The sequence below is a fragment of the Phragmites australis genome, chromosome 2 (assembly GCF_958298935.1).
Source record: "Phragmites australis chromosome 2, lpPhrAust1.1, whole genome shotgun sequence".
NCBI lineage: Eukaryota > Viridiplantae > Streptophyta > Magnoliopsida > Poales > Poaceae > Phragmites > Phragmites australis.
This window is the reverse complement of record NC_084922.1, coordinates 45,350,965-45,375,096: the sequence shown is the minus strand read 5'-3', so window position 1 is coordinate 45,375,096 and position 24,132 is coordinate 45,350,965. Positions and strand designations below refer to the sequence as shown.

Genomic DNA, 24,132 nt, shown 5'->3' with positions numbered 1-24,132 from the left:
TTACTTATCTGGCAAATCTTATTTGTGTTGATGCCACAAGCATCTACACCCAAATTTGCAATATTTGAATCATCATTACCATCAACGACTGGAAATGAAAAAAGACAGCAAAGAACAACATTATGATTCATCTCAGTACTTTCTGTTACAACAAAACGATAATTGAACGTCCTAAAATTTCCAAAACAAACTCACCATCTACACTCGGTAACTCATTCAAATCCATAGCACTAGCTGACAGCTCCTCCCAATCGGCACCTTCATTCAAATTGAAGATCTCTGTCATGCTCCTTCCCCTCGCTATCTACTAGTTTGAGGTCAATACTTTCTTACATATCTACTAGCATATGGTGGCTAATTTGGTCGTTCATGTAAATATTAGCGCCTCCATAGGCTCTGGCTACCTTGCATATGGCCAATGGCCATTTATAGGACAAGAATAGTAGAACTTTGAAATCTCCTTGTGCCACACTTCGAGTGAAATTTGCATATGTTGAACTTTGCAAACGCGCGACGCATTTTCCTACGATCCATGCAAGCGCAGGTGCGGGCTAAATTTGAGCGAGCATGCAAGCAAACGTGCGACGTAGGAGCGAGCTATACATGCAAGCGTGTGACGCATGCAGGGGCGAGGGGTTGTGGCACGGCAAGCGAGGCATCGGGCGTGGGGAACTGTGCGATATTAAAGGAGGGCGGAATTGTCGTCACGTGGGCTCGTGCACGGTGTCTTGGTAGCAACGTCGAAGGGGAATACACCTTAGCATTTTGGATAGAGCGAGTAATTTTTCACCATCTGCTTGTTAGATTGTGAAAATTAAAAAACTGATTTTTCTTAGCTTTTCATATGTTATGAAAATTCATTTTACTTAACTATTTATTAATTTTTTTAAAATCTATAATGTATTTTTTGAAATTTATAAATTATTTTTTAAAATCTACAACTAAAACAAATAGAATATAAACATGGCTAAACCTGACCAAATTTAAGGAGCTGCAATTCAATTTCTTTGGAACACATGCCCGTTTTTCTCTACGGACTAGTACAAGGTAATAGGCTCACGATTTTCAGTTGCAGACCTGCAGTCACCACGGGCATGTGTCGAAAAGACGTGCGTGTCGGTGTGGTTGTAGGAAGACGAGACGGGGTCACATCGTAAAGGCCGTGAGGCATGGACACGTGTAGGATACGTGGCGTGATGGTGATCCCCACTCCGTGCTTGCAGTCGCCGGTCCAATCTCCGTTGTACACCGCAAAAGATGGCTCTGCGCTTCCGCTGTCCGCAGCTCCACAGGAAGCAGGCACGCACATCCACTGCCCTGTCGGATCACTTGCAACATCAGAGCATCCCAGCGTATCGTCGAATTGTGGAGGCATGGTTTGGTTCGATTCTACGCAGTTCGGTTGCTCCAATGTTTTGGGTTCCCTAGGCAACTTAAACTTCTCTCTCCGTCGTCCTTCGCGCGGTCGCGACGAAGCTTCCGCTCATTCATATTGTTCCCCAACTTCCTCTTGTTCCACATCGTCCTCTCTATTCGCCCACCCCTCCCAAACGAATCCGGCCATGGCTCCACAAAATTGGCTTGGAAGCCAGTAGATCGGAATGTTGGCGGTACGCACTGCGTTGGAGAACCAGAAGAGATTTCAAGGACCCGAGTTGTTGCTGTGGAGGACGAGGTAGATCCGAACCTGGGCGCCTTCCTTGCGGTGTCATCGTGCGAGATCGAGTCCTGGGAGCTCTCCTCGCTGCGTCGCCATGCAAGCTCGTGGTGGCCGTGTCGGGTCATAGGCGCGGCCGTGTTGCGTACATTTCCACCCTAAGCATCAATGCATACATGCAAAGTATCTCTAAAAAGTCATCAGATAAGTAGCAGTGGCAGAGCTACACAGTGTTCCAGATGGTCCAAGGACCATCCAAAATTTTGGCCCAGTCCAATAGCCCAGGACAAATAGCGAAAACAAAAAACTAGCATGCTTTGGCCCTTTCACGTTTCACCCCTAGCTACCAAATCCACATACCACATGCCCACAACCCTCTGCCTCTCACTGGACTACTCCATCACTCGTCTCTCTCGTCCGTGCTCCCGAGCCCCGACGGGCAGGTGCGGGCTACATGCGCCTCTAACCCTAACATGACCAGGCCACAGTAGGAGATCGACACATGGCACGCAGGACCGTGGGAGAGCGACGCGTGGCGGGCAACGACAGCAGGAGCGGCGCCGACAAGCCGGCAAGGGCAAGCAGCGGCCATTCGGCCAAGCAAGCAAGCAGTGCAACAGCAGCAGGAAAGGTATTGATTCAACTTTTTTTTTTTGTTAGAATAGGCATTAGGATTTAGGAAAATCGTATGACAATCTGTTGAAATTGTGAATTGTTAATCGACTTAATTTTACCTGTGAATTGTGAATGTAGAATAGTTAAGATACGAAGAGAAATAGAGACATTGCTAAACTCTTTTGTAAACATGAAACAAAAGCAAAGAAGATTGCATCTTCTTCGCCATCCGTTCCAGTGGTGGCTGAAGTGCAAACAAAAGAACAAGAACACCTCTGGTTTTGATTTTGATTATGGTTAAAGTGCAAACTGGAGAACAAGAACTGCCTCCGATTTCTATTGTGGTTAAAGTGCAAACTGAAGAACAAGAACCACCTCTTGTTTCAGTTAAAGGGCAAATTTAAGAACAAGAACCGCCTACAATTTATAATGTTAATCATCTCGAGCATGATCTAGGCTTAAGAGTGCTTATTGCAAGCTATGATGTCAATGATCAAGATGCAGTTCGGAGAGTATATATTCTGAAAGGTCCATGTCAACCTTATAATCATGATTATAAAATTAGGGACATGTATGGTAAGGATCACCACTTTAGTATTATTTAGTTCTATAAATACCCTTGGCTTGAATATAGTGTTGAGAATGATGCAATATTTTGCATGGTTTGTTATTTGTTTGCCAATAAAAGTGGTAAATTTGTTAATGGTGGTTGGAGAAATTGGAAAAGAAGTGACACACTTGTCAAATATGTGGGGAGTACAAAAAGAGCTCACAACAAAGCCCAAGAGAAATACAGTTTATTTGTGCAAGGTAAATCAATTGATAATATTTTTTGAAGGTGTTTGAGGAGAATCTATGTCTTTAAAAGGCTAGGTTGGCTTATTAACTTAGATGTTTGATGGGCTGTGGATATGATGAAAGTGAGGAATATAGCAATAGAGATAACTTTCTTGAACTCTTGAAATGGCTTGTAGAAAACAATGCAGAAGTTAATAAGCCGGTTTTAAAAATCCTCCAAGAAATTGCATCTTGACTTTCCCTCCCATACAGAAGCAAATTATTCAATATTGTGCCGAGGAAACTACTAGACATATAATTGAAGAGCTTTGTGATGACTACTATGCAATTTTGGCTGACGAGTCTAGTGATATATCATATAAAGAACAATTAGCTCTTTGCTTGCGTTATGTTGATAAACTTGGAAGGGTATGCAAGAGGTTCATCGGAACAGTTCATGTACCTAGTACCACTTGTTTGTCACTTAAGGCAGCAATTCAATCTTTACTTATTGGTCATCATTTGACTCTTTCTCAAATCCGTAGACAAGTATATGATAGGACTAGTATCATGAAAGGAGAGATTAATAGGCTGAAAATATTGATCATGAAAGAGTCTCTTCTACTTATTACATCCATTGTTTTATACATCAACTCCAATTGATTCTTGTTGCTCTTGCCAAGGAAAATATTGGTTGTGACTAGTTTATCGGTCAAGTTTCTTGCTTGCTGAATATTATTGGAGCTTCTTGTAAGCGTCATGATATACTTTGAGATGTTAGAGCTCAAAAACTGAGGGCATCACTTGAATTAGGAGAATAGAAAATAGAAGTGGATTAAATCAAGAGATGAGATTAGCTAGGCCCGATGGTATTCGATGGGTTCTCACTATGACACTTACAAGAAGCTCTAATAATATTCTACAATCCTAGAAGCACTCATAACTCTTGAAACAGATTCCACACAAATTAGTGATTGGCCAAACATACATGCCATGATTGATGTTTTTGAGTCATTTGAGTTTATTTTCAATGCACACTTGATGCTTGTTATTTTTGGATACATAAATGAGTTGTCTCAGTCTTTACAAAAGAGAGACCAAGATATTGTTAATGCAATATCACTTGTGAGTGTGGTGAAGGAAAGAATGCAATAAATGAGGTCTCATGTGTGGAAAGAATTCTTTCAAGGAAAGGCTACATCATTTTGCACTAAATATGACAAAAACATGTCATTTATGATTTGGTGTACGTGCTTCTTTAGTTGGTTTTGATCCTACCGATAGCAACAACAAGTGTTGAAAGAGGTTTTTTAGCGATGAGTCTAGTGAAGAACAAATTGAGAAATAATATCGATAAGTTATTGAATGATTGTTTAGTTATACTTATTGAGCGTGATGTTTTCTTCAATATAAGTGAAGATGATCTAATTGAGACCTTTGTGGCCATGAGAAAATGACGAGTACCAAATAAAGATCAAGATTAATATTATAATCTTCTATTTATGCAAGACTTAGTTTCCTATTTGGATAGTTTATATTTTATATTGTAATATTTATGGTATTGAGACTTTTTTTAATATATGTATATCGTATTTTTAGTAATTTTATACTTGTATATTTGATTTGCAGTGCTACAAAATTTTATACTTGTACATTATTGGATGGGTACATCTAATGGTAAAATCTTAGCTCCACCACTGATAAATAGTCCAGCGTCTTTTCATGGCGTGTTTTTTGCGCCTCACTGTATGGTGAGGTATCAATCTTTAGAGTTCATTGAAATGCTTCATTTTTTCTACCTTCACCTTCTCCTTTTCAGCTGGAGCCTGAACAGCTCTTTATCAGCTATAGCCTGAAAGACAATGGCTCGAGCATGTGCTCTTGCAGCAGCTGCCATGCTTTTTATTGCCTCTAATTATCTTACTTGTAGATCATTAAATTGTTCCACATGTTCTTCTGACGGGCTTCCCTTCCTCTTCCCAGCTCCCCTTCCGTTGCGCCTTTGATGCCTTCTGCCCTTGAACCTTCAGTGCCAACTACCTCATCAGCGTCTCGATTTGAAGAAATGTAAGTTCCTAATGCAGATACCTTATTTATGTTATTCATGTCAGCAACCACATCTCGATTAAGCCATTTAGGTCTATACCAGATAGGATTAGTGTCTTTTGCATACATTGGATTCCTTCAATTTAATCAATATGATACAACGATATATTTATTTGTAAAGTAACATAATACAATAACCTACTACTAATTAGAAGCTTCAACAGCGTAGTTATGCTTAGTGTGTGACCTGAAAAACAAAGCGACAACCATAAGCAACTATCTATCGATTCTCCCATGCTCCCTCAACTGTACAAAGGTGTGGGTTGTTGGCAAATGAAAACTATGTTAGCCAATTGATCAAACAAGTTGTAAAATCTGAAAGAATATTCAGCTATATACATCCAAAAGCATCTTCAGTGTGTCAAATTTGTATGTGTGCAAAACATCTTGTTATGATTACGAAATAGCTATGAACTAAAGACTAATTAACCATTATATCCAACAACGGAGAGGCAATCATTAGTAGAGTCAGGTCAAAGTGATGGAGCTGTTTATTCACTGCAGATCCAGAGTGTCATTGTAGAAATCGTTGCACAAATCCTCTTAATAATGTTCCAGCATTTCTTCATGAACATCCCATTGAGGAGGAAATCTTAAGGTCTGAGAGCCATTGCAGCAATGTTGGAGATCAAAATGGGTCGACAAGTGCAAGCTTCCAGCTAATAATCTCTATGGACCGAATGAGCCTGGGACGGACACACGGTCCCATTGACTATATACCGGGATTTTTATTTAAAGTATATTTTTATTTTTTTAAATTTAACAAAAATAGGTGCTATTTCAAAAAATAATAAAACTAGGTGCCTGCTGTCCGCTCATTAGTTCATACGGTTCGCATCTTCCCTTTGCCGTAGAGTAGAGCAATTGAGGATGGAAGCCGTTCGTTGAGCGACATATAAAATTCACCTAATGGGAGTTTAGGTGACATGTTGCTAGATGAATGGGTGATTTTTAGGTACGGCGCTTGTTTATTGGGCGACATGGCTACTCTATGTGTTGCATATCTTTAAAAAATCATAACATTTTATATGAACTTAGATGCAGATGATATTTATATGATAATTATAGTTCTTAATGAGATCTACAACTTTATAATTAACTAGTTTTTCATTAGGAGCCATTTTAATGCCGAAAAAGTTGCTAAGTGTTCAGATCTGAAAAATATAGATCTAAATCTTCCAGAAAAAATTTCGACCTTCAAATGGTTTCAAATAGAAAAATGATCAATTAAAAAAATCATCAAGAGCAATAATTTTTATATAAAAATCAACACCATCTAAGTTTACGTGAAAAAAATATATAATTTTTTTAGATATATTACACAGTAAGTAATTCTGTCACCAAATGAACTAGCAACATGCCTAAAAATCACCCATTCACTGTTAATGGTGGGCCCTACCTTGTCCATGAATAGGCACCTAGTTTTGCTATTTTTTAAAGTTTTTGGGATTGTCTATATAATAGTCAGCTATTTTTCTTTTGGATTGCAGTCAAATTTTTCAGCCAATAGAAAAGTGACACATAATCCAATACACTTTATTGGAACCACAAAAATCAACTGATTTATTTTTGCGTTTAAGTCACTTTTTGGGCCCCAAACAACAAGTCAAAAATTGACTGCAATATATTTGAATTGCAGTCAATTTTTTTAGACAACTGAATTATTTGGTATTGCATTCAAAAATCATACATTCATTCTGGCCACAAACCAAAAAGTGAAATAAACTACCAGGTGTGTAAAAGTACCAGCAAAAATTCGAAAACAAACAAAGAATCTATTCTAAAATTAACTATAATTTTAGTATAAATGAATATAATTTACAAAACTGAGATTACTTGAAAAATTTATACGACCAAAACCTCTTCACTCCTTAATGACTCTTTAACTTGCCAACTCAATGGCGGGTGCGAGTTCAGGTTCATAACCAACTGGACATGAAATTTGAGTAGTTAATCAATTTAGTAATTTGCCTCGCTGAATGTGTACTTTTTTTTAATGGCGCTTCCCAAACTGCACGAACTTCTTGGAGACCGGAGGGTGCGGGACGGGGGCTTAGTCCCCGCCGGTTCGACTCCTCCCTAGGAGTCTTATCACTGGACTCCATACCCATCCGCACCTCATCAATTCCCTTCAAAAGAGGCCTGCCCTTATCCTAAACTACTTATACTAAACAATGTTTTAACCTAAAAAGAAGAAGGTTAACTTATGTCTTAATAATTGTGGACCATCCCCAACCCAACCCAACATATTATAATAAGTTTTTTCAAAGTCTATTTGTTGACGATTTGTAAACCACCGATTTAACGAACTTGTTGAAGAAATAGAGAATGCTTAATTGATGCCTAATGAACAGTGATCATAACGGGCTTGAATATCTTATTCGTTGGGTGAATCGGAACTACAACAAACAAACAAGAATAAAAACAAAAAAACCATCTGAAATATAAAAAATCAAATACAACAAAAATACTAACCAAAGATTGAGGCGGAACAGAATTAAGATTTTATTTTGTTTGTAAAATTATTGAAGTGTCAATTTCAAGGGTTAACAAACAAACAGTATCAAAAACAGAAGCCCCAACAAACAACATGAAATCACCACCCCATCTCTCACGTTAATAGCGCAGGAAATCACCACCCTAGTGTGACTATTTTTTTGAATTTTTTGAATTTAAAATTCAAAAACTGATCAAATTCAGAATTCGATGGGACTGAATTAACTGGTTATTGTGATATTCAACTAATTTTCGATGAATTTTTGGAACCCTGTTATCACACTCTCATATCCACAAACAGAAGCAGCGACTCGGCTCGTCTCTCGCAACCGGGCCGTAAACAAAAACATAAAAGCCCACACATGGAACAGAAAGAAAAGAAAGAACCAGCCCACAACACATAGCAAGCATGCCAGGGGACGTCTGCGGCATGAATCGTCAAACGGCATCGGACGGACGGAAAATCGACTGCAAACACAAAAATAAATAGCTAACAACTGTTTAGCATTCACGTTTTTAAACGGTTCGAATTTTGTTAAATTAATAAAAAGAAAAAATATTTTAAATAAAACTCTATAGCGCGGAGACGCGTAACGCGTCGCGCATGGGTTTGCGGGGCTTGTACGTGGCGTGTGGCCCATCGGCTGCGTTCGGCTCGAGCCTCAAGCCCCTGGCCCGGTACCACAGCCCAGTCCTGCCCTGCTTTCTTCCGTTCCAATCGAACTTTTCCAGTCCAGTCCATTCCACCACGTTTGAGTGGTTCCAGGCGACCGAGTCCAACACGGCCAATACGTGTGCCGCTTTTGAATTCGGCGCTAACCTTCCCTTCTATTTTCTCCGGTCCGGGCTAATGATGGCTGCCCCTGGCGCCTCTACGTGTGCGGCACCTCCGTTTCAAAAATCGATATACGAATATGCATCGAACCATATGCACTAATGTTCCTCGGGTGCCTGTCCAGGGCAGCAGGAACACCTACTTCTAGTCAGATTGCTTAAGTAGGGATTGGTGATATTTTAAGAGAAGGATAAATTAGGATATTTAAAATAATTTAGTTTTAAAAACTTTACGAGATAAGTCTATATTAATTTTTATCTAAATATGTTTTAGATTTAGTTATACGTCTATTCTATCATTTTAAAAGTTTTATAAGCTATATCCAATTTTATCAAACTACTTAGAAAGATAAACATGCAAAGATAAATTACGAATATGTAAATATGAAAATAAAAAGATAGTAGAGAGTGCAAACTTGGTATAAATTTTTTTTATCATATAGTATCGATGATATAAACAGTCACTGGTCTATGTTAGAGCAGTCACATAGGTTATTGCTCCTGGGCGACACCCGGTGAGGACCATTGAGTAACTTAGGTCTCAAGTAGATTGAGCTACCAAGTCACCAATACAAGGTTTCACCATAAGTCTTTTTTCTGGTCACTATCCATCGTCTTCACTATAGAATTTGAGCCAACAAGGTAAGAATTTTTGTATCCCTATACTTAAAGGGTCACTCCACACTAACTTAGAGGGTCAACAAGTATGAGCAACCAAGACTCACGGTGCTGGCGAGTTATCAAGACTTTAAGGTGTCGATGCACCACTTGGTACAACGTAGGATCATTCCTTGATTCTCTCTCGCTAGGTCTATTAGCACTGATCACTTTTTAATCTTGTTCTTAATTGACTTGGATGATCACTTTTAGTACTTTGGTGATTTGGATGTTTTCTCAAGTGTCTATGAGCTTCTCTAGACTCCAGCACACTTAAATGGTTGAACGGGGTATTTATAGTCTTAAACCCACAAACTAGCGGTTGCTTCAACGGCTCGAAAAGACTGTAAACACCAGATGATCCAACATTAACAACAGTACAAACACATAACCATCTGATATGTACAACAATAGAAACAAGCTTTTGGAACCCAACTCAAACTCATTGTGATGGTGTTAATTAGGACTTCATCACCGGACTATCTAATGTGTAAACTTTAGCCGTCCGAGCCACTTCTCCATGTTTATTTGTGTGATGTATATAGTCCTCTGATCACTGGACCATCCGACGTGTGTAAATATCTTCATTGAAAATCTTTTGGAAAAAACTTTGACAAAGCCTTTGGTGTATACTTCTTCTAAGCACTGGCCATCCAATGAGTTCAAAATCTTTCCTATTAAAATTTGCACAAGTTCTATAAAACGCTCTGACGTGTTCGTCCCTCAACATCAGACCATCCGACGTATAGCTCAGAAGGATCTCTTCTGATTTGAAACACTCCGTCTTGTACAATTCTTTCATTGTCAAACCATCTGACTTATGTAATCTTTTTAAAACTCGTTCAATTCAAACTTTCTTATATTATATTTCGGTATCTTTTTCATATATTGTATATAAAGGGTCCTGTTGGCTACACTCGGCTCGTGCCTGCCCTGTGATTTTCCTGTGTGTTTTCGAACGGTGAATGGTTCGGCACCGGTGTGGTTGTGTAACAAACCATGCGTTTCTGGTGATCAGCTAGCTTGTTCGGTGATGCCCGCTAGCCTTTTGACGTCGTCTTGCTATGTGATGGCATCGTGCTCTGACTCTGATAAAGTAAGGTAAAGCTGCACTCGCTGATGTCGGCTTCAAGTGTTTTCCAGTTTCCGCCAATCTTGCCAGGCACGAGGGCGAGCAGGTAATAGGTAAAGCGGTTTAGACTAATATCGTGGATGTCTGGTCTTAATCTGGATATTCCTAGCTAGGGATTGGGGAGACCTAGTGGAAAAACAACTTGGCGAGACTAGTGAACAGAAACGGAAAGTGAAATTCAGGATAGAAGGCTACACCGGTGTGCTCGTTTACGTGAGGACACGAAACCATCTCTTCCTCAGTTCCTCTGTTTCTCGCCCCAGTGTACCGCACTTGGCTCGCATTCATTTCCTGGCACTCGGCGCATCCGCTCAGCACTGGCCAGTGATGACTGTTCACTAGTCACGATCCGCAGAGCCCCGCCGCGTGGACCGCTACTGTGTACTGCACGGCGGCAGTGACCATCCGATTCCAAGTCTGCAAAACCAAAGCAAGCCAGCAGATACGCAGCACTCTGCGTCTGCAGCCATCAGTAGTACACTAACGCATGGATTCGCACACAATTATATAGTAGCAGGAACGGCCCAGGTGCACTCTCTGCATCCGCTCGATCGGCATTCACACTCCCACGCGTTATCTGAAGCAGGTTTTCTTATTTCCTTTGCCTGCCTCGAGTGTGAAATCCTCCAAAAACTTCAAACGGGCAAGGGACACACACATAAAGCTAGAGAAGGCCATTGGCGTCGAGCATATGTATGGCCCTGGATTAGTGGCCTTAGACCCTTCGTTTTCTGCAGGACCGTGACAGGCACGCCTTGACATTAGGCTGCATAGCTACCTCCTCTCCTCCCTTCTCGGCTCCTCCCATCTTCTCCACCAAACCCCAAGATCTAGAGAGCAAGTACGCACATATATATATTAGGGATCTGTCGGTGATCAAGATCTATGAGGCTGCGGACTTGTGCCATGGAAGGTGAGGCAGTCGGCTCGCCTTTCTTCCACTGGCTCAAGCCGCGGTGCTCTTCCCCTTCGTCGTCGCGGTCGTCGTCTGACTCGTCGTCATCGACCTCGATGGCGTCCAGGCGTCACGAAGAAGTACTTGGGGAAGAGGGAGAAGGTGGCGGAGAGCACGAAGTGAGCAGTATGACGTGTCTGCCGCTGCTCATCAGGCTCGAGGAGGGGGAAAGGCCCCATGATCTCGAGCAGTACCCTGTCAAAGAAGAGATCATGAGTGGTACGACCGGCGGTATACCGGAGTCTGGAGTGGATTTGAATATTGGCTTGCCGGTTGGTGGATCCTGCATTGAGGATGCTGCTATGGAAGACGAGGACGATTACGTGGAGGACGACGACGAGGAAGAGAGTGAGAAGCGGAAGCATATGCGTGGTGGCTGCAAGGTGGAGGGGGAGGAGCAGGAGCATGGCGAGGTGGTGGCGTCGGTGGAAGGATCAAACAACACCGGCGTGGGAGAATTTGGCGTGGTGGGTGCGGAGAGTGGCATGCCGATGGGCTGCCGGTACTGGATCCCGACGCCGGCGCAGATCCTCATCGGCCCGGTGCAATTTATCTGCCATGTCTGTAACAAGACCTTCAACAGATATAACAACATGCAGGTATTATGACGTTTCCCGTGGTTGTGATCTTGGATCTCTCTTTACTTCCCTTGCGATTTGCCTAACTCGTGGTTTAATTATGGTGTTGATTTTGGAAAAAAAAAGCAGAGACACGTTACAATTGGAAGCGTCCGCATGCATGTACTTGCAAAAGTTGTGAGTGAATTGACGAGTTCAGTAGTTAGAAATGTTAGCTGATGCGCAATTGTTCGAATGTCTACCGTCGTATATGTACTGCGGCACCAAGAATACATGCATGCATGTAGGTAGATCACACTGTTTTATTGGTGCTATATCGAAGTCAATTTCGCTGAATGGTGAAAGAAAAACGCGAGTTACTCCTTGCGCTGACTGACTAATCAAATTTCCAACTCAAGCTAATGCATGAATGCATTGATGTATATGCAGATGCACATGTGGGGCCACGGGCGCGAGTACCGGAAGGGCCCGGGGTCGCTCAAGGGCACGCATACGCTGGCGATGCTGAAGCTGCCGTGCTACTGCTGCGCGGCGGGGTGCAAGAACAACATCGCTCACCCGCGCGCGCGGCCGCTCAAGGACTTCCGCACCCTGCAGACGCACTACAAGCGCAAGCACGGCGCCAAGCCCTTCCGCTGCCGCCACTGCACCATGCCCTTCGCCGTCAAGGGCGACTGGCGCACGCACGAGAAGAACTGCGGCAAGCGCTGGTTCTGCGCCTGCGGTTCCGACTACAAGCACAAGCGCTCCCTCAGCGACCACGTCCGCTCCTTCGGCGCCGACCACTGCCCCGTCGACGAGGCGCCCGCCGCCAGCAAGGACCGCATCATACGCTTCCAACGGTGAGGTCGAGTCACCTGCAGGTTCGTACGTACGCCGGTTCGTACATGCGTGCCATGAAACCGGCCCATGCGAGTGTCCAAGTTGATCAAGCTCTAGTACGTAGATATATCAGTAACCAAGAATGCTTATATATCCATGCAGGGGATCGATTTAAGATGAAACATGCAAATAAAGCAATAGCTAGCGCAATAAGATGGCTCGTGCCAAATTAAGCTGTGAAGAAGCAGAATTTTCTCCTGCTGGCCGAGGCATGAGCTGCAGGCAGTGTTAAGGCGCTGTCTACGTAGATCTGTAATGAAGAAAATTTTCCAGCTTCACAGGCTAATTAGATTGGCAGTTCGGAATCTAATATGCATTTTTACGAGACAAGCAATATCGAGGGCTGATCAATGGTTAAGTGGAATATATTGATCGATCAGATACCGTGTTATCTATGAAAATCTGTCTTTTGAGCAATTTCGCCGTGAATGTTGTTTACAGAAAATTGAGTTTGTATTTTAATAATAATCAGGATGAGGAATTAGTAGTATGTACGCAGTTTTGGGGGGAGTATTTCAGCCTTTTTATTTATTGAACGAGACGTGCAAGAGCTAGAGTTGCTTCTTCAGTAAAAAGTTTATGTTAGCGCTTAACTAGCTAATCGCTGGAGTACAGGCAATATATATGAATGTAAACTTTACCTTTAGTCCTGTAGACTTTTTTTTGAAAGCCACAAGTGGTAAAATAGGAGAAGAAGAGTTTGGCACCAAGATGACGCCTTACACAAAGACGAACAGACCTATGAGGGATAGATCAGGCTTAAAGGCTTAAAAGGGGAAACAAAGAAGCTCAGAGAGCAAAGAAATAAAGATCATGATGCATTCTCTCGGTTTTCTCGAAGTGATTCAAGTAGCCATTCCCCATTCCATAGTCCTGTAGACGTTGCTATACTTAATTTCCATATGTAGTGTGGTCACTGGCTGGGCTAGATATCTACTAGTAGCTGGCTAACATGCATAGTAGACAAGGCAGTACTACAATACCCCGACCCAGCTCTTACCTTGATTATAAGTGTCGCACCAGCTGGGAGTAATTATGGCGCAGATTAACTTTGCCTTGGGATATATGCTTTTTCTTCCGTGGGGGCTAAGGTGACGAACTTTTTCGACCAAGTCCAACTTTGTGGCTCCCTGGACCACATCCTGGTCACACCTCAGCTGTTAACTTCATCCAGCCTTCTCTTGGTGAGTGCGACGGTAAGCAACCAGAGAAGGATTTATAAGTTTGAGCAAAAGTATTGCGTGTACGTTAATAATTTAGTGTGCTAGACTACTTGAAAATGTGCGCGAGTAAACAAGTCCAAATATTTGTGCATACGCCGCGTGCAGTGGTAAACTAGTAATAGAGCCGCCGCCGCTCAGACCCGATGTGTGCACCCCGCGGCCCGCGCGGTCAGCTTACCGAGGGCTCGGACGCCGCCGCCGACGGCGTGGCCGGGTTGAGGAGTGTCAAAAAAATGGGGCCATGGCCCATGAGCGAGCCGAAGGTGACCGGCCGGTGATGCAGGCTATCCTGCCAGGGCGGGCGCGTATACGCCGTACGTGCTACGTGGGGGATCATGTGCTGCTCGGTGCGCGCTCGCTCACAGGCGAATAAACCCACCACGAAGGCTTGTGGGCTCGGCACCACCGGCCATTTCCCACTCGGTCGGGAGCGGCGGGCGCGCGCCGGGCTGAAAAACGAATCACGCATGCACGTCACGGCCGGTTCACATGGCACGCAAGCAAGCAGAACACATGGCACGACGCGACTGCGCGAGGGTTCCCTCGCATGCGTGCCTACTTGTTTTCAGTTGATCAGTGTGTCAGCGCGCGCGCTCACGGCCGGTTCACACACGCAGAGTCATACACAAGCAGAACATGACACGGCGCGAGGCCGTACAACGGGTGGGAACATCGACACGCGGTTAGCTAGCTGGGTGATCTGCGTTCCAGCCGCAAGCAACATCTGGAATAAGCTAGCTAGCTAGGCCCCATGCCCGTAGCTAGCCTGGATGTTGATCTTAGCGCGCTCACGCGCATATGGCGGCGACGTTTCTCATGAGAGAGCATGCAGTAGCAGCAAGCTAGCTATGTATGTCGACGCATGTTCACATGAATGAATGATTAAACGTGCGGATGACCACGCCTGTTGTATTACCACATCTTAGCGCACGTCATGTTGACGCTGCGAAACGATTGTCAGAATGCGGCGATTCAAGATAAGACTGCAAAATCAAGCGGTAGACAGTTGGGGTCAGTTTGGTTCACTTGCCCGCTCACCTCTCTCGGCAAGGCTAGCCTTGCCAGGCTGTCAACGTCGGAGAGCGGTTTTGGGTCTCTCACATTAGCAAGCCGAGCACAGGCAGTGAACGCGTGATCCAAACAAGCAAAACCTTGCCCAGCCACACAAAGCAAGCCATGGCAAGCATTCCAAATGTGCTCTTAATAACTCTTCAAACAAAATAATGGGTTGATCGTGTAAAAAAAAGAATGTTGGGAGTCGCCGTCAGGAGCTCCCGACGCCTTTAGCTCCGCTCGACTAAATCTGAAGGCCTCTAAGCTCAAAACCCGGAGACCCTCTCTGAAGGCAAGAAGCAAGGAGACCATTGCCAATTTGGCCACCGGACCGTTATGGTCTCCGAAATCCCTCCGGAAACCCTGGGCTCTGAGTAGCCATGAAAACCTAAGCCTCCAGAGCTCGGGAACCCCCGGAGGCCAAAGACCTTTGGAGCCATGGGGGGGGGGGGGGTGAGCGCCCCCTCCGTAGACCAATGGGATGGGCCCCATCGGTCACCAACTACCTACCACTAAATGGTTGGCATTTAATGATAAGGTAGTTGGAGGCTGACCCTTCGGACTGGATGAGACATTCACTGAAGTAGACGGCCAGTCAAGCACTGTGGTCACATGCCGCCAGGGTCACTGCGACGGTTGGGTGATGTTATCAGAGTAGTTGATGGTTGGCCTGAGCCTGGACATTGTTTTACCAAGCTAGTCTTAGGGCACGGCTGTGCAGTGAGGACTTGTAGCTCTACTGACTTTGTGGGGATATGCTTGAACACTTATACTTTGGATAGTAATATAAATACTGACCATAGCCACTGCGCCAATGGGGATTTTTTTTGGCATCACCTTAGGCATTGTCTTCGTCCTGAGAGGTCACATGCCTCAGTCATGTCTCGGTCGTTGAGAAACAAACCCTTCGCACCTCAAAGGTCACATGCCTCGGTCGTGTCGAGAAACAAACCCTTCGCACCTCAAAGGCCACATGCCTTGGTCGCATCGAGAAACAAACCATCGAACTAAGAGCTTCACTATGCCATCGCTAGTATGTTGCTTCCTTTTTCAATTCAACCCCCTCTCCTCTAGCCTCAACTTAAATGTCCCTTTGGTTGCACCCTCCTGCCGCTAGCGGCTGTAGCGTGCGAGGGGGACAGAAAGGGGGAGACTTTCGGAGCGTAGGTATGAGCAAAAGTAAAAGGCGAGAAGGGAAGTGAAATCGGCATATCACAATTTATTTAAATAAGAGCAAAAACTACACTTGGCGTTACGCATTACAATCATTCCAATCCTAACAGATAACCTAACCTGCGGTGCCTTCCCGAAGTATGGAGAGATGCGACAAACTATCTCCGCCCTCCGGAGTCACCAACCCCGCGGCTAAAGCAGCGCATGAGGCAACTTCGCAAGTGCTCCCAGTGTGAAGATCTCCTACGAAAGATGGAGTTTCCCTAAGCCGTAGAAGATGAGGATTTCGCCTGGAAGGGGTAGGAGTCAAAGGCCAAAAAATCTAACTGTTCCGATGATGACGAGTCCTCCGTGACCTCCATATCCTGTGTCTTAATCTGAGCCATGACATCCTCTAGGATATTTGCTGGAACTATTTCTCCGGGGTCCTAAGGGAGAACAAAATGCCGAGAGTCATGCGGGCTAGTGGCCTAAAAGATTCTCCACCACTCGGTTACCCCTACAGAACCTAGTCTAGCCTCCTAGGTAGAAGCGGAGGGGTCCTCCGGCTCCTCCTTAACCAAGATGTTAGCAATCAACCCTGGGTCCATGCGTCCTTGGGAATTGTGTAGTAGGGCAAAGCACTCCTACCACGAAAGATGTAGTGAAGGCTCAGGCTATTAAGGAGCACTGGACCCTCCTCCGTGAGTAGTGACTGAGAAGGTTACTCTTGCTTTTGGTTGACGAACCTGTACTCGCAATCCTTCTCAAAGGGTTAGCCACATGGCACGTATGCCCCAACACAATGCATAAAAAAATGTATAAGGCACAAAAGAGGTGTTGCTCCATAAACGTTGGCAAGTAAAGTCAAGGTACATAAGTAGGAGTGCCAGATTAACACGCCAGCTTTGACCCCCTGCAGGAAGACGAGAGAAACAAAAAATAAAAATAAATAAATAAATAAATATATACATATAAATCCTACTTATAGCTACACCTCCGAAGGCCAATCCTGCGATGTGTCACCCGCGCGTGGAGGCTTTTCCCGTGAGGTAGCGTCCAACCAAGGAGGCTACCTAGACGAAGAGATGTCCTGTTGCGGCGGCATTCCGCGTAGGGAGGCATCTGGGCGCAGGGAGTCTGAGCGGGGAGATCCTTAGGCACTTGATGTCACGTGATCTTCTATAAAACATGGAGTCATGAGTTGGCCATGCTTCACCCATACCCCATGGCGGAAGTTGTCCAAGGCTACGTGGATCCCCGCCGGAGGCACCTCAGACCAGAGGTCCTCGGCCATGGAGTCTGGGACTGGCTTCTCTAGTATTTTGAGCTAGCTACACCTTGCGCGATGTAGAATCACCACTTGAAACACCTAAGCTAGGTGGATGTTGGAGCTAGCATAGGCCTCGACATCGTTGGTTGTCACCCGCACTACGGCCCAGAGCCAACGAAGTGTCGGCCCTAGGATCTCCGGGCTGGAGAACAATGGTGGGCCTTTGGCCTCGAGGCCACCTAGAGCCTTCTCGATGCATGAGCCGCTTTCATTGTGGGCTCGACCAGCCCTTGGCGCTCTGCGTGCAGTGCTTCCTCTGCTACCCGGGCCTCCCTCACTCTTTCTGAGCTAGGGCCACCACGATCCGGAGGTCCTAAGCCTCGCCTCCTGTAGCGATGCGGCCCATGATGGCCTGGTCGATAAACGCCTCTGCTACCTTGTAGCCTTCGGTAGTCTCCCAAGCCGCGGCCCCCGGACAGTCTTGGCATGTCGTCTCTTCTTGCAGACAACCCTCTGCAGCCTCCGCTCACTTCTCAATCTCCGCCAAGGTGCGACGGAGCCCTAGCACTTCATCATGGGCCATGTCTTGTGTCGCCATGAGGGCCCAGCGCTGCGAGCAGCCTAGGCCTTTGTTAGAAGTAGTTGATGCGAAGCGTAGTGAAGGAGTGATAAGGTTAGCGGCCTAAAGGCTGGAACTAGAAAAGCTTCATTTGAAAACATACCTGCTAGGCCGTGGCTTCTAGACGCGATGCCACCTCCTCGCAAGAGCCTCCGGGATAGAGATAGCTCGATCTCTCAGCTCCTAAGGAGAGACGAGACAAAGGCAAAGGCACTCGATGCCTCTGGGCGGAGTGCGTAGTCATTAAGGGTCAAGACCTCAAAGCTCAAGCCTCACTCTAAGAGTGCAGAGGCGGCTACCATGGAGTGCCCCGCTCTCCCGGTCCTAGCCACGAGAGCCAGGTCATGGCCAAGAGAGAACCACAAGGTGGAGAAGTCGACTCCTGTGGCTAGCTACCTCGGGTGCCTCCGGAGGAGTCGTTGGGTCTTCTTGGGTAGCCAAAATCTCCAGGGTGGAGGAAAGGGCTGGGTCTATTTCGGCGTCCCCTATAAATAGGAAAACACATAAGTCAGTTTCCTTAGGCGCAAACACAGTAGGGAAAAATGGAAAACCATGCCTTACCCATGCTGATGGTCGCAATAGTAGCGGGGCCCGTGATGTCCTCATCATCGATGGGCTTTGCAATCCCCCACGCCGCATAATCAACAATGGAGACCTCACGCCCCTCCTCTTTGGCCGTGGCCTGCCAGGTTGAAGCATCTAGGCCACTAATTCATGGTTTGGTAATTAATGACAATAAGAAATTTGTGGCTAACATGTTTATTTGAGTTATGAAAAGGTTAATCACAAAGGTATTACGAAGTTAGAAGGAGCATGTGTGAAAAACATTAAAATGGCTAGGTCAAGGCAAAGATGTAACTATAGGGCATTTTCTTTTTGCCGGTCAAATTAAATTAGAGAAGAAAATTGATCAGATTAATAGGATAAATGATGTACTATTAAGAGAGGTTTATGTGTGTTTACTTAAGACACCTATAGTGCCATAATTTCTCAAACTTGCATTTCATATAGAGTGAAAAATTAGTTTGAAAGAAACCAAAGAAAGACAATATTTGGGGTGTTTTTGAGTTGTGGCGATTTGATCACCAAACAGCCGATCTGACATCTGTATAACAAAGGCTGTTCTGTTCAAGTTTCAAGTGTCACAGCCTGACCGAAGGGATTTGCCAGTCCGACCGTTGTATAACCATATTTGAGATGTATTCGGACCTCAGTACCGGTCTGACCGTGGTACGCCCAGTCTGACCGCCAAGGAACAGAGAGGTTCAGACCCTCTGCTCTGGCTGGTGGTCTGACCGCTGGGCATAGCCGGTCTGACCGCGCAGAAATAGAGAGTTTTGGCACTATGTTTCATGCTCACGGTCTGACTACCGGACATGGCCGGTCTGACCGCCCTGGAACAAAGAGTTTTGGCACTCTGTTCCCTGCTCGTAGTCTAACGAGAGGCTTGACGGTCTAACCACCCAGGAACAAAGAGTTTTGGCACTCTATTCCCTACTCATAGTCTAACGAGAGGGTTGACGGTCTGACCACCAGCCTGTGCCAGAAGTAATCATCATGACTTTATAGCCGTTGAACGGCCGGCGGTCTGACCGCCAGTGTTGCAGAGGTGTCAAATTAGCATAAACAATCACATTTTGGAGTGCGGCCTATATATAGTCGCTTGGTTGGTTCAAGGGAGGTCTCTAGCACTTCAACACAATACATTTGAGCTCTTGCCCTCCTCTCCTTCTCTTGGCTTAGTGGTTGCATACTTGAGAGTGTGAGAGCATCTATTGCATAACTTTGAAGAATTTGAGCATTGAGGCACCAGCGATCATTCAAACAAGCGTCATCAACTTGTTACTCTTGAAGGTTGCCACCTCCTTGATGGCTTGGAGGTTGTTGTGTTGTTGAGCCTTTCAAAGAAGATTGTGAAAGAGCCATGATGGTGATTGTGAGAGGCCTTGAGCATGTCTTGCCAGAGTGACAAAGTGCTACTTTAGTGGAATCGAGGTAGTGAATAGTTCATTGCTCTATTCTGGCTTAAGATTAAGTTGCTAGGTGTGAGCCTTTTATTCGTGTGAGAATTAGATACTTGATAGAGAGGCGGTTAGAAGCTTCAACTCACCTCAACATGGATTAGGATGATCGACAAATCACTGATACTACGGGATAAATTTTGAGTGTCATCTCTTGAGCTATTTACTTTATTGTTGAGTTCTTTACTTTCATACAATTTACCTTATACAATTTATCTTCCTAAAATATAAATTATTGTATGTCATCCTAGGATTGCAAACCTTGATATAGCTCTTATTTGTTTCTTATTGTTCTAGTGATCTTTAGTTTGTTTTTTAAGTTTTCTTGATCACTTAGTAATTAGTTTTAAAATCGTCTATTCACCACCCCTCTAGTCGATATCCTAGATCCTACAGGTGGTATTAGAGCCTATGACTCATTTTTATAGCGAATTTAACCATCCCAGAGTAGAATTATGACTAGTGAAGCTTATGTCAATGTGGAAAAGTCTCTGTTATTTGAGGGGTCAAACTATACCTATTGGAAGGCTAGAATAACCGTCTATTTTAAGGTTATGGGCGGTAAGTTATGGGATATAGTGGATAAGGATCATGTAATTCTTGATCCTACTAATATTATCGTTAAAGATAGGGATAATACTCTTAGAAATGCTCAATCTATGAATGTTTTTTTATGGTGCTTTAGATATTAATGAATTTAATCATATTTGCAAACTTGAGACCGCTCATGAGATTTGAGAAAGGCTCAAAGAAATTCATGAAGGCACAACCATGATTAAGGATGCAAAGTTTTTTATTTATAAAGTACAACTTAAGAAATTTACTATGTTACCAAATGAAAATATTGAAGACATATTCAATTATTTAAACAACATAATAAATGAGCTCAAGGGGCTTGGTATGAATGTTTTCGATGTTAATTTCTCTCATACATTTCTTAGAGCTTTGCCTAACAAATATGACATTATTGTGACTTTGCTTGTGAGGTCAAATTTGAAGGATACAACTCCAATGTAAATCTTGAGTGAAATTCTCACTCATAACATTTTCAAGAAGTCACGAGAAAATCTTCATGATGATACTACCAATGCTAAGAAGAAAATATTGCATTCAAGGCTCAATCATCAAGAGATAAAGATGATCAGGAAGAGAGTGATAATGAAGACGAAGATGATGAAGAAATGACTCTTTTTGTGAGAAGATTCAAGAAATTCATGAAGAAGAAGAAATATCAAGGTGGATATAAGAAAAGAGGACAATCTTACAAAGGGAATCCCTTCGAAGAAAGAAGATATTTTGAACGTGGCGAGAAGTAACACATTGCCACAAATTGTAAGAACAAGAAAGAAAAGTATACCAAGAAGAAAAATGAGAGTGATGGCAAGAATATATTCAAGAAATAATATAAGAAGAAGAAAGATGACCAAATATGCTATGTTGAGTGGGATTCAAATGCAAGTTCAAGCTCCGACTCTGATGATGAGAAGCCATATCAAAAGAGTCTTGCCGGTGTAGCCATCAAGGAGGCACTAAGGTATTATGTGATGAATATGAATATGAATATTCATATAATGATCTAGTTGAATTAATAAATGGTTTTGATGACTTCATGAGCAAAGAAAGAGCAAAATTTAAGGAATTAAAGAGAATACACACCTGTCTTCAAGAATCCTATGAGGAGCTAAAGACATCTCATGATAATCTAAAAGAAACTCATGAGATACTTAAGGAAGCTCATGATTCTCTTATTGCTCATGAAACCGACAAAACAAAAGTAGATATGAGCATATATTGCAATATGCTTGATGATCTATCTACTTCATCTCTTATATGTTCATCTATCTAGCATGATGATTTGCTTACTTTACCTAAAGCTATATCTTGCATTGATGTCTTAATTATTGATGAAAATATCATGTTGAAAGAAAAGGTTAAAAAATTAACCAACGATCTTGCAAGATGCTATGTTAAAAGAATCCAAACTTAGATAAGTTTTAGATAGTCATAGATTCTTCACCAAGAAGGAAGTCATTGTGTATATTCCCAAGAAAGGTAAGAAAGCATTGTGAAAGGTAATGGTTATTGCATGAAATACAAGAAAATCAGGCACGTTGAAAAAGATTGCAAAAATATCAAAGATAATTCATATACATATTTTGATTCATGTTATGTTCTTAAGAGATATTCTAATGGTAGTGTTAAAGCTATATTTGTTGGCACTCCTATAATTGGTGCTAAAAACAATGTCATTTGGGTGCCTAAAACCTTGGTGACTAACATTCAAGGACCAAACAAGTTTGGGTATCTAAAAGAGTTTAACTTTATTTTATAGTTAAACTACAAGTCCGGTGGGAGATATTAAGTGCTAGATAGTAGATGCACTCAATACAAGACCAGAAATCAAAGGATGTTCACTTCTATGAGCAATGATGAATCGAAATATCACAAAATCATATTTGGAGATAAAAGCAAAGAAAAGGTAAAAGGATTAGGTAAAATTGCTATCTCAAATGATTTGTCTATCTCAAATGTCTTACTAGTTGAATCTCTAAATTTCAATTTATTATCCGTTGCTCAATTATGTGATATTGATCTTTCATGCATTTTTTCTTCAAATGATGTGATAATATCTAGCATGAAGGATAATAATGTAGTTTTTAAAGGTTTTAGATATAGTAATCTTTATCTAGTTGATTTCTTTTCTAATAATGCAAGTCTAAGCACATGTTTATTTACAAAGTCATCAAAAGGTTGGCTTTGGCATAAGATGCTTGGTCATGTTGGTATGAATCAACTAAATTATTTGTTAAAGTATGATCTAGTTATAAGGTTGAAGGATGTGAAATTTAAGAAGAACAAGCTATGTAGCGCTTGTCAAGCCGGGAAGCAAGTGAGAAACTCACATCCATATAAAAGCTCCATGCCAACCTCAAGGCCTTTGAAATTATTGCACATAGATTTATTCAGTCTAACCACATAAGTAAGTATTAGATGTAATAGCTATTGTCTTGTCATCGTTGATGATATATTTTGATATACTTGGGTTTTTTTTTTGCATGATAAGACTATTGTATTTAACATCTTTAAAACCTTTGCTAAAAGGGCCAAAAATGAATTTAAGTTCAAAGTCAAGAAAGTGAGAAATGACAATGGCTACGGATTCAAGAACACAAATATTGAGGATTTTTTTTTGAAGAAAAGGGTATCAAACATGAATTCTTGGCTAAATACATTCAGGAGAAAAATAGAGTAGTTGGAAAAAAGAATCAGACTCTTATTGATATGACAAGATCAATGCTTTTGGAATGATGTTTTGTATAATTTTTGAGCCGAAGCTATCAATACCGCTTACTATTCATCAAATAGATTATATTATCATCGGTTGTCGAAGAAGACTCCATATGAGCTCCTTATTAGAAGAAAACCAAATATCTTATATTTTTAGGTATTTGGATGCAAATGCTACATTCTAGAAAAATGTGCTTGTTTATCAAAATTCTAAAGAAAATATGATGAAAGTTTCTTACTTGGTTATTCTTCTTATAGTAAAGCTTATCGTGTCTACAACCAAAATTTCAGTTTGGTTGAAGAGACACATGATGTTGAATTTAATAAAACCAATAGCTCTAAAGAAGACCAAGAAAATTTAGATGATGTAGGTAATGATGGTTTGAGAAGTGCTATCAAGAATATATCAATAGGTGACATTAAACCAAAAGAGTAAGATGAATAAGAGGATGATCCATCTACCTCAATTCAGACTATTCCATCTACTTCCAATACAAATGATCAAGTTCAAGCTCATAATGTGGAAGATATGGATGATTAATAACAACAAGTTGCCACTTGATCAATAACAACAAGCTACCACTCAATCACAAGTGCTGGTAGCTCATCCAATAGTTCACCATGCCGTTGCCAAAGATCATCCTATTGATCAAATTGTTGGTGACCTTAGTAAGGGTGTTTAAACTCGCTTTCGCACTGCTTTATTTTGTGAATACTATTTTTTTAATCTTCTATTAAGCCTAACTATATAGAAGAAGCTCTAAATGATCCGAATTGGGTGAATACAATGCATGAAGAGTTAAACAACTTCATC

General features: G+C 42.7%; 1 protein-coding gene across 2 annotated transcripts; it reads left to right on the top strand.

Moving 5' to 3' along the window:
* Window positions 1-10,838: 10,838 nt before the first annotated feature.
* Window positions 10,839-13,225, top strand: LOC133909212 (protein TRANSPARENT TESTA 1-like). 2 transcript variants are annotated; one of them, XM_062351542.1, is made up of 3 exons: window positions 10,839-11,828; window positions 12,237-12,670; window positions 12,792-13,225. In XM_062351542.1, the coding sequence occupies exons 1-2, from the start codon at window positions 11,160-11,162 to the stop codon at window positions 12,651-12,653; spliced, it is 1,086 nt and encodes a 361-aa protein (XP_062207526.1). In that variant the 5' UTR covers window positions 10,839-11,159; the 3' UTR covers window positions 12,654-12,670; window positions 12,792-13,225. The 2 variants fall into 2 exon arrangements, with proteins under 2 accessions (XP_062207526.1, XP_062207525.1); XM_062351541.1 differs by having other exon boundaries at window positions 12,237-13,225.
* The last annotated feature ends 10,907 nt before the right edge of the window (window positions 13,226-24,132 follow it).

Bases quoted from the DNA above. Each gene is read 5' to 3' on its own strand.
- LOC133909212 (XM_062351542.1), top strand. From the start codon at position 11,160: ATGAGGCTGCGGACTTGTGCCATGGAAGGTGAGGCAGTCGGCTCGCCT. The intron at 11,829-12,236 runs GTATTATGACGT...ATGTATATGCAG, and splicing joins ACAGATATAACAACATGCAG to ATGCACATGTGGGGCCACGG.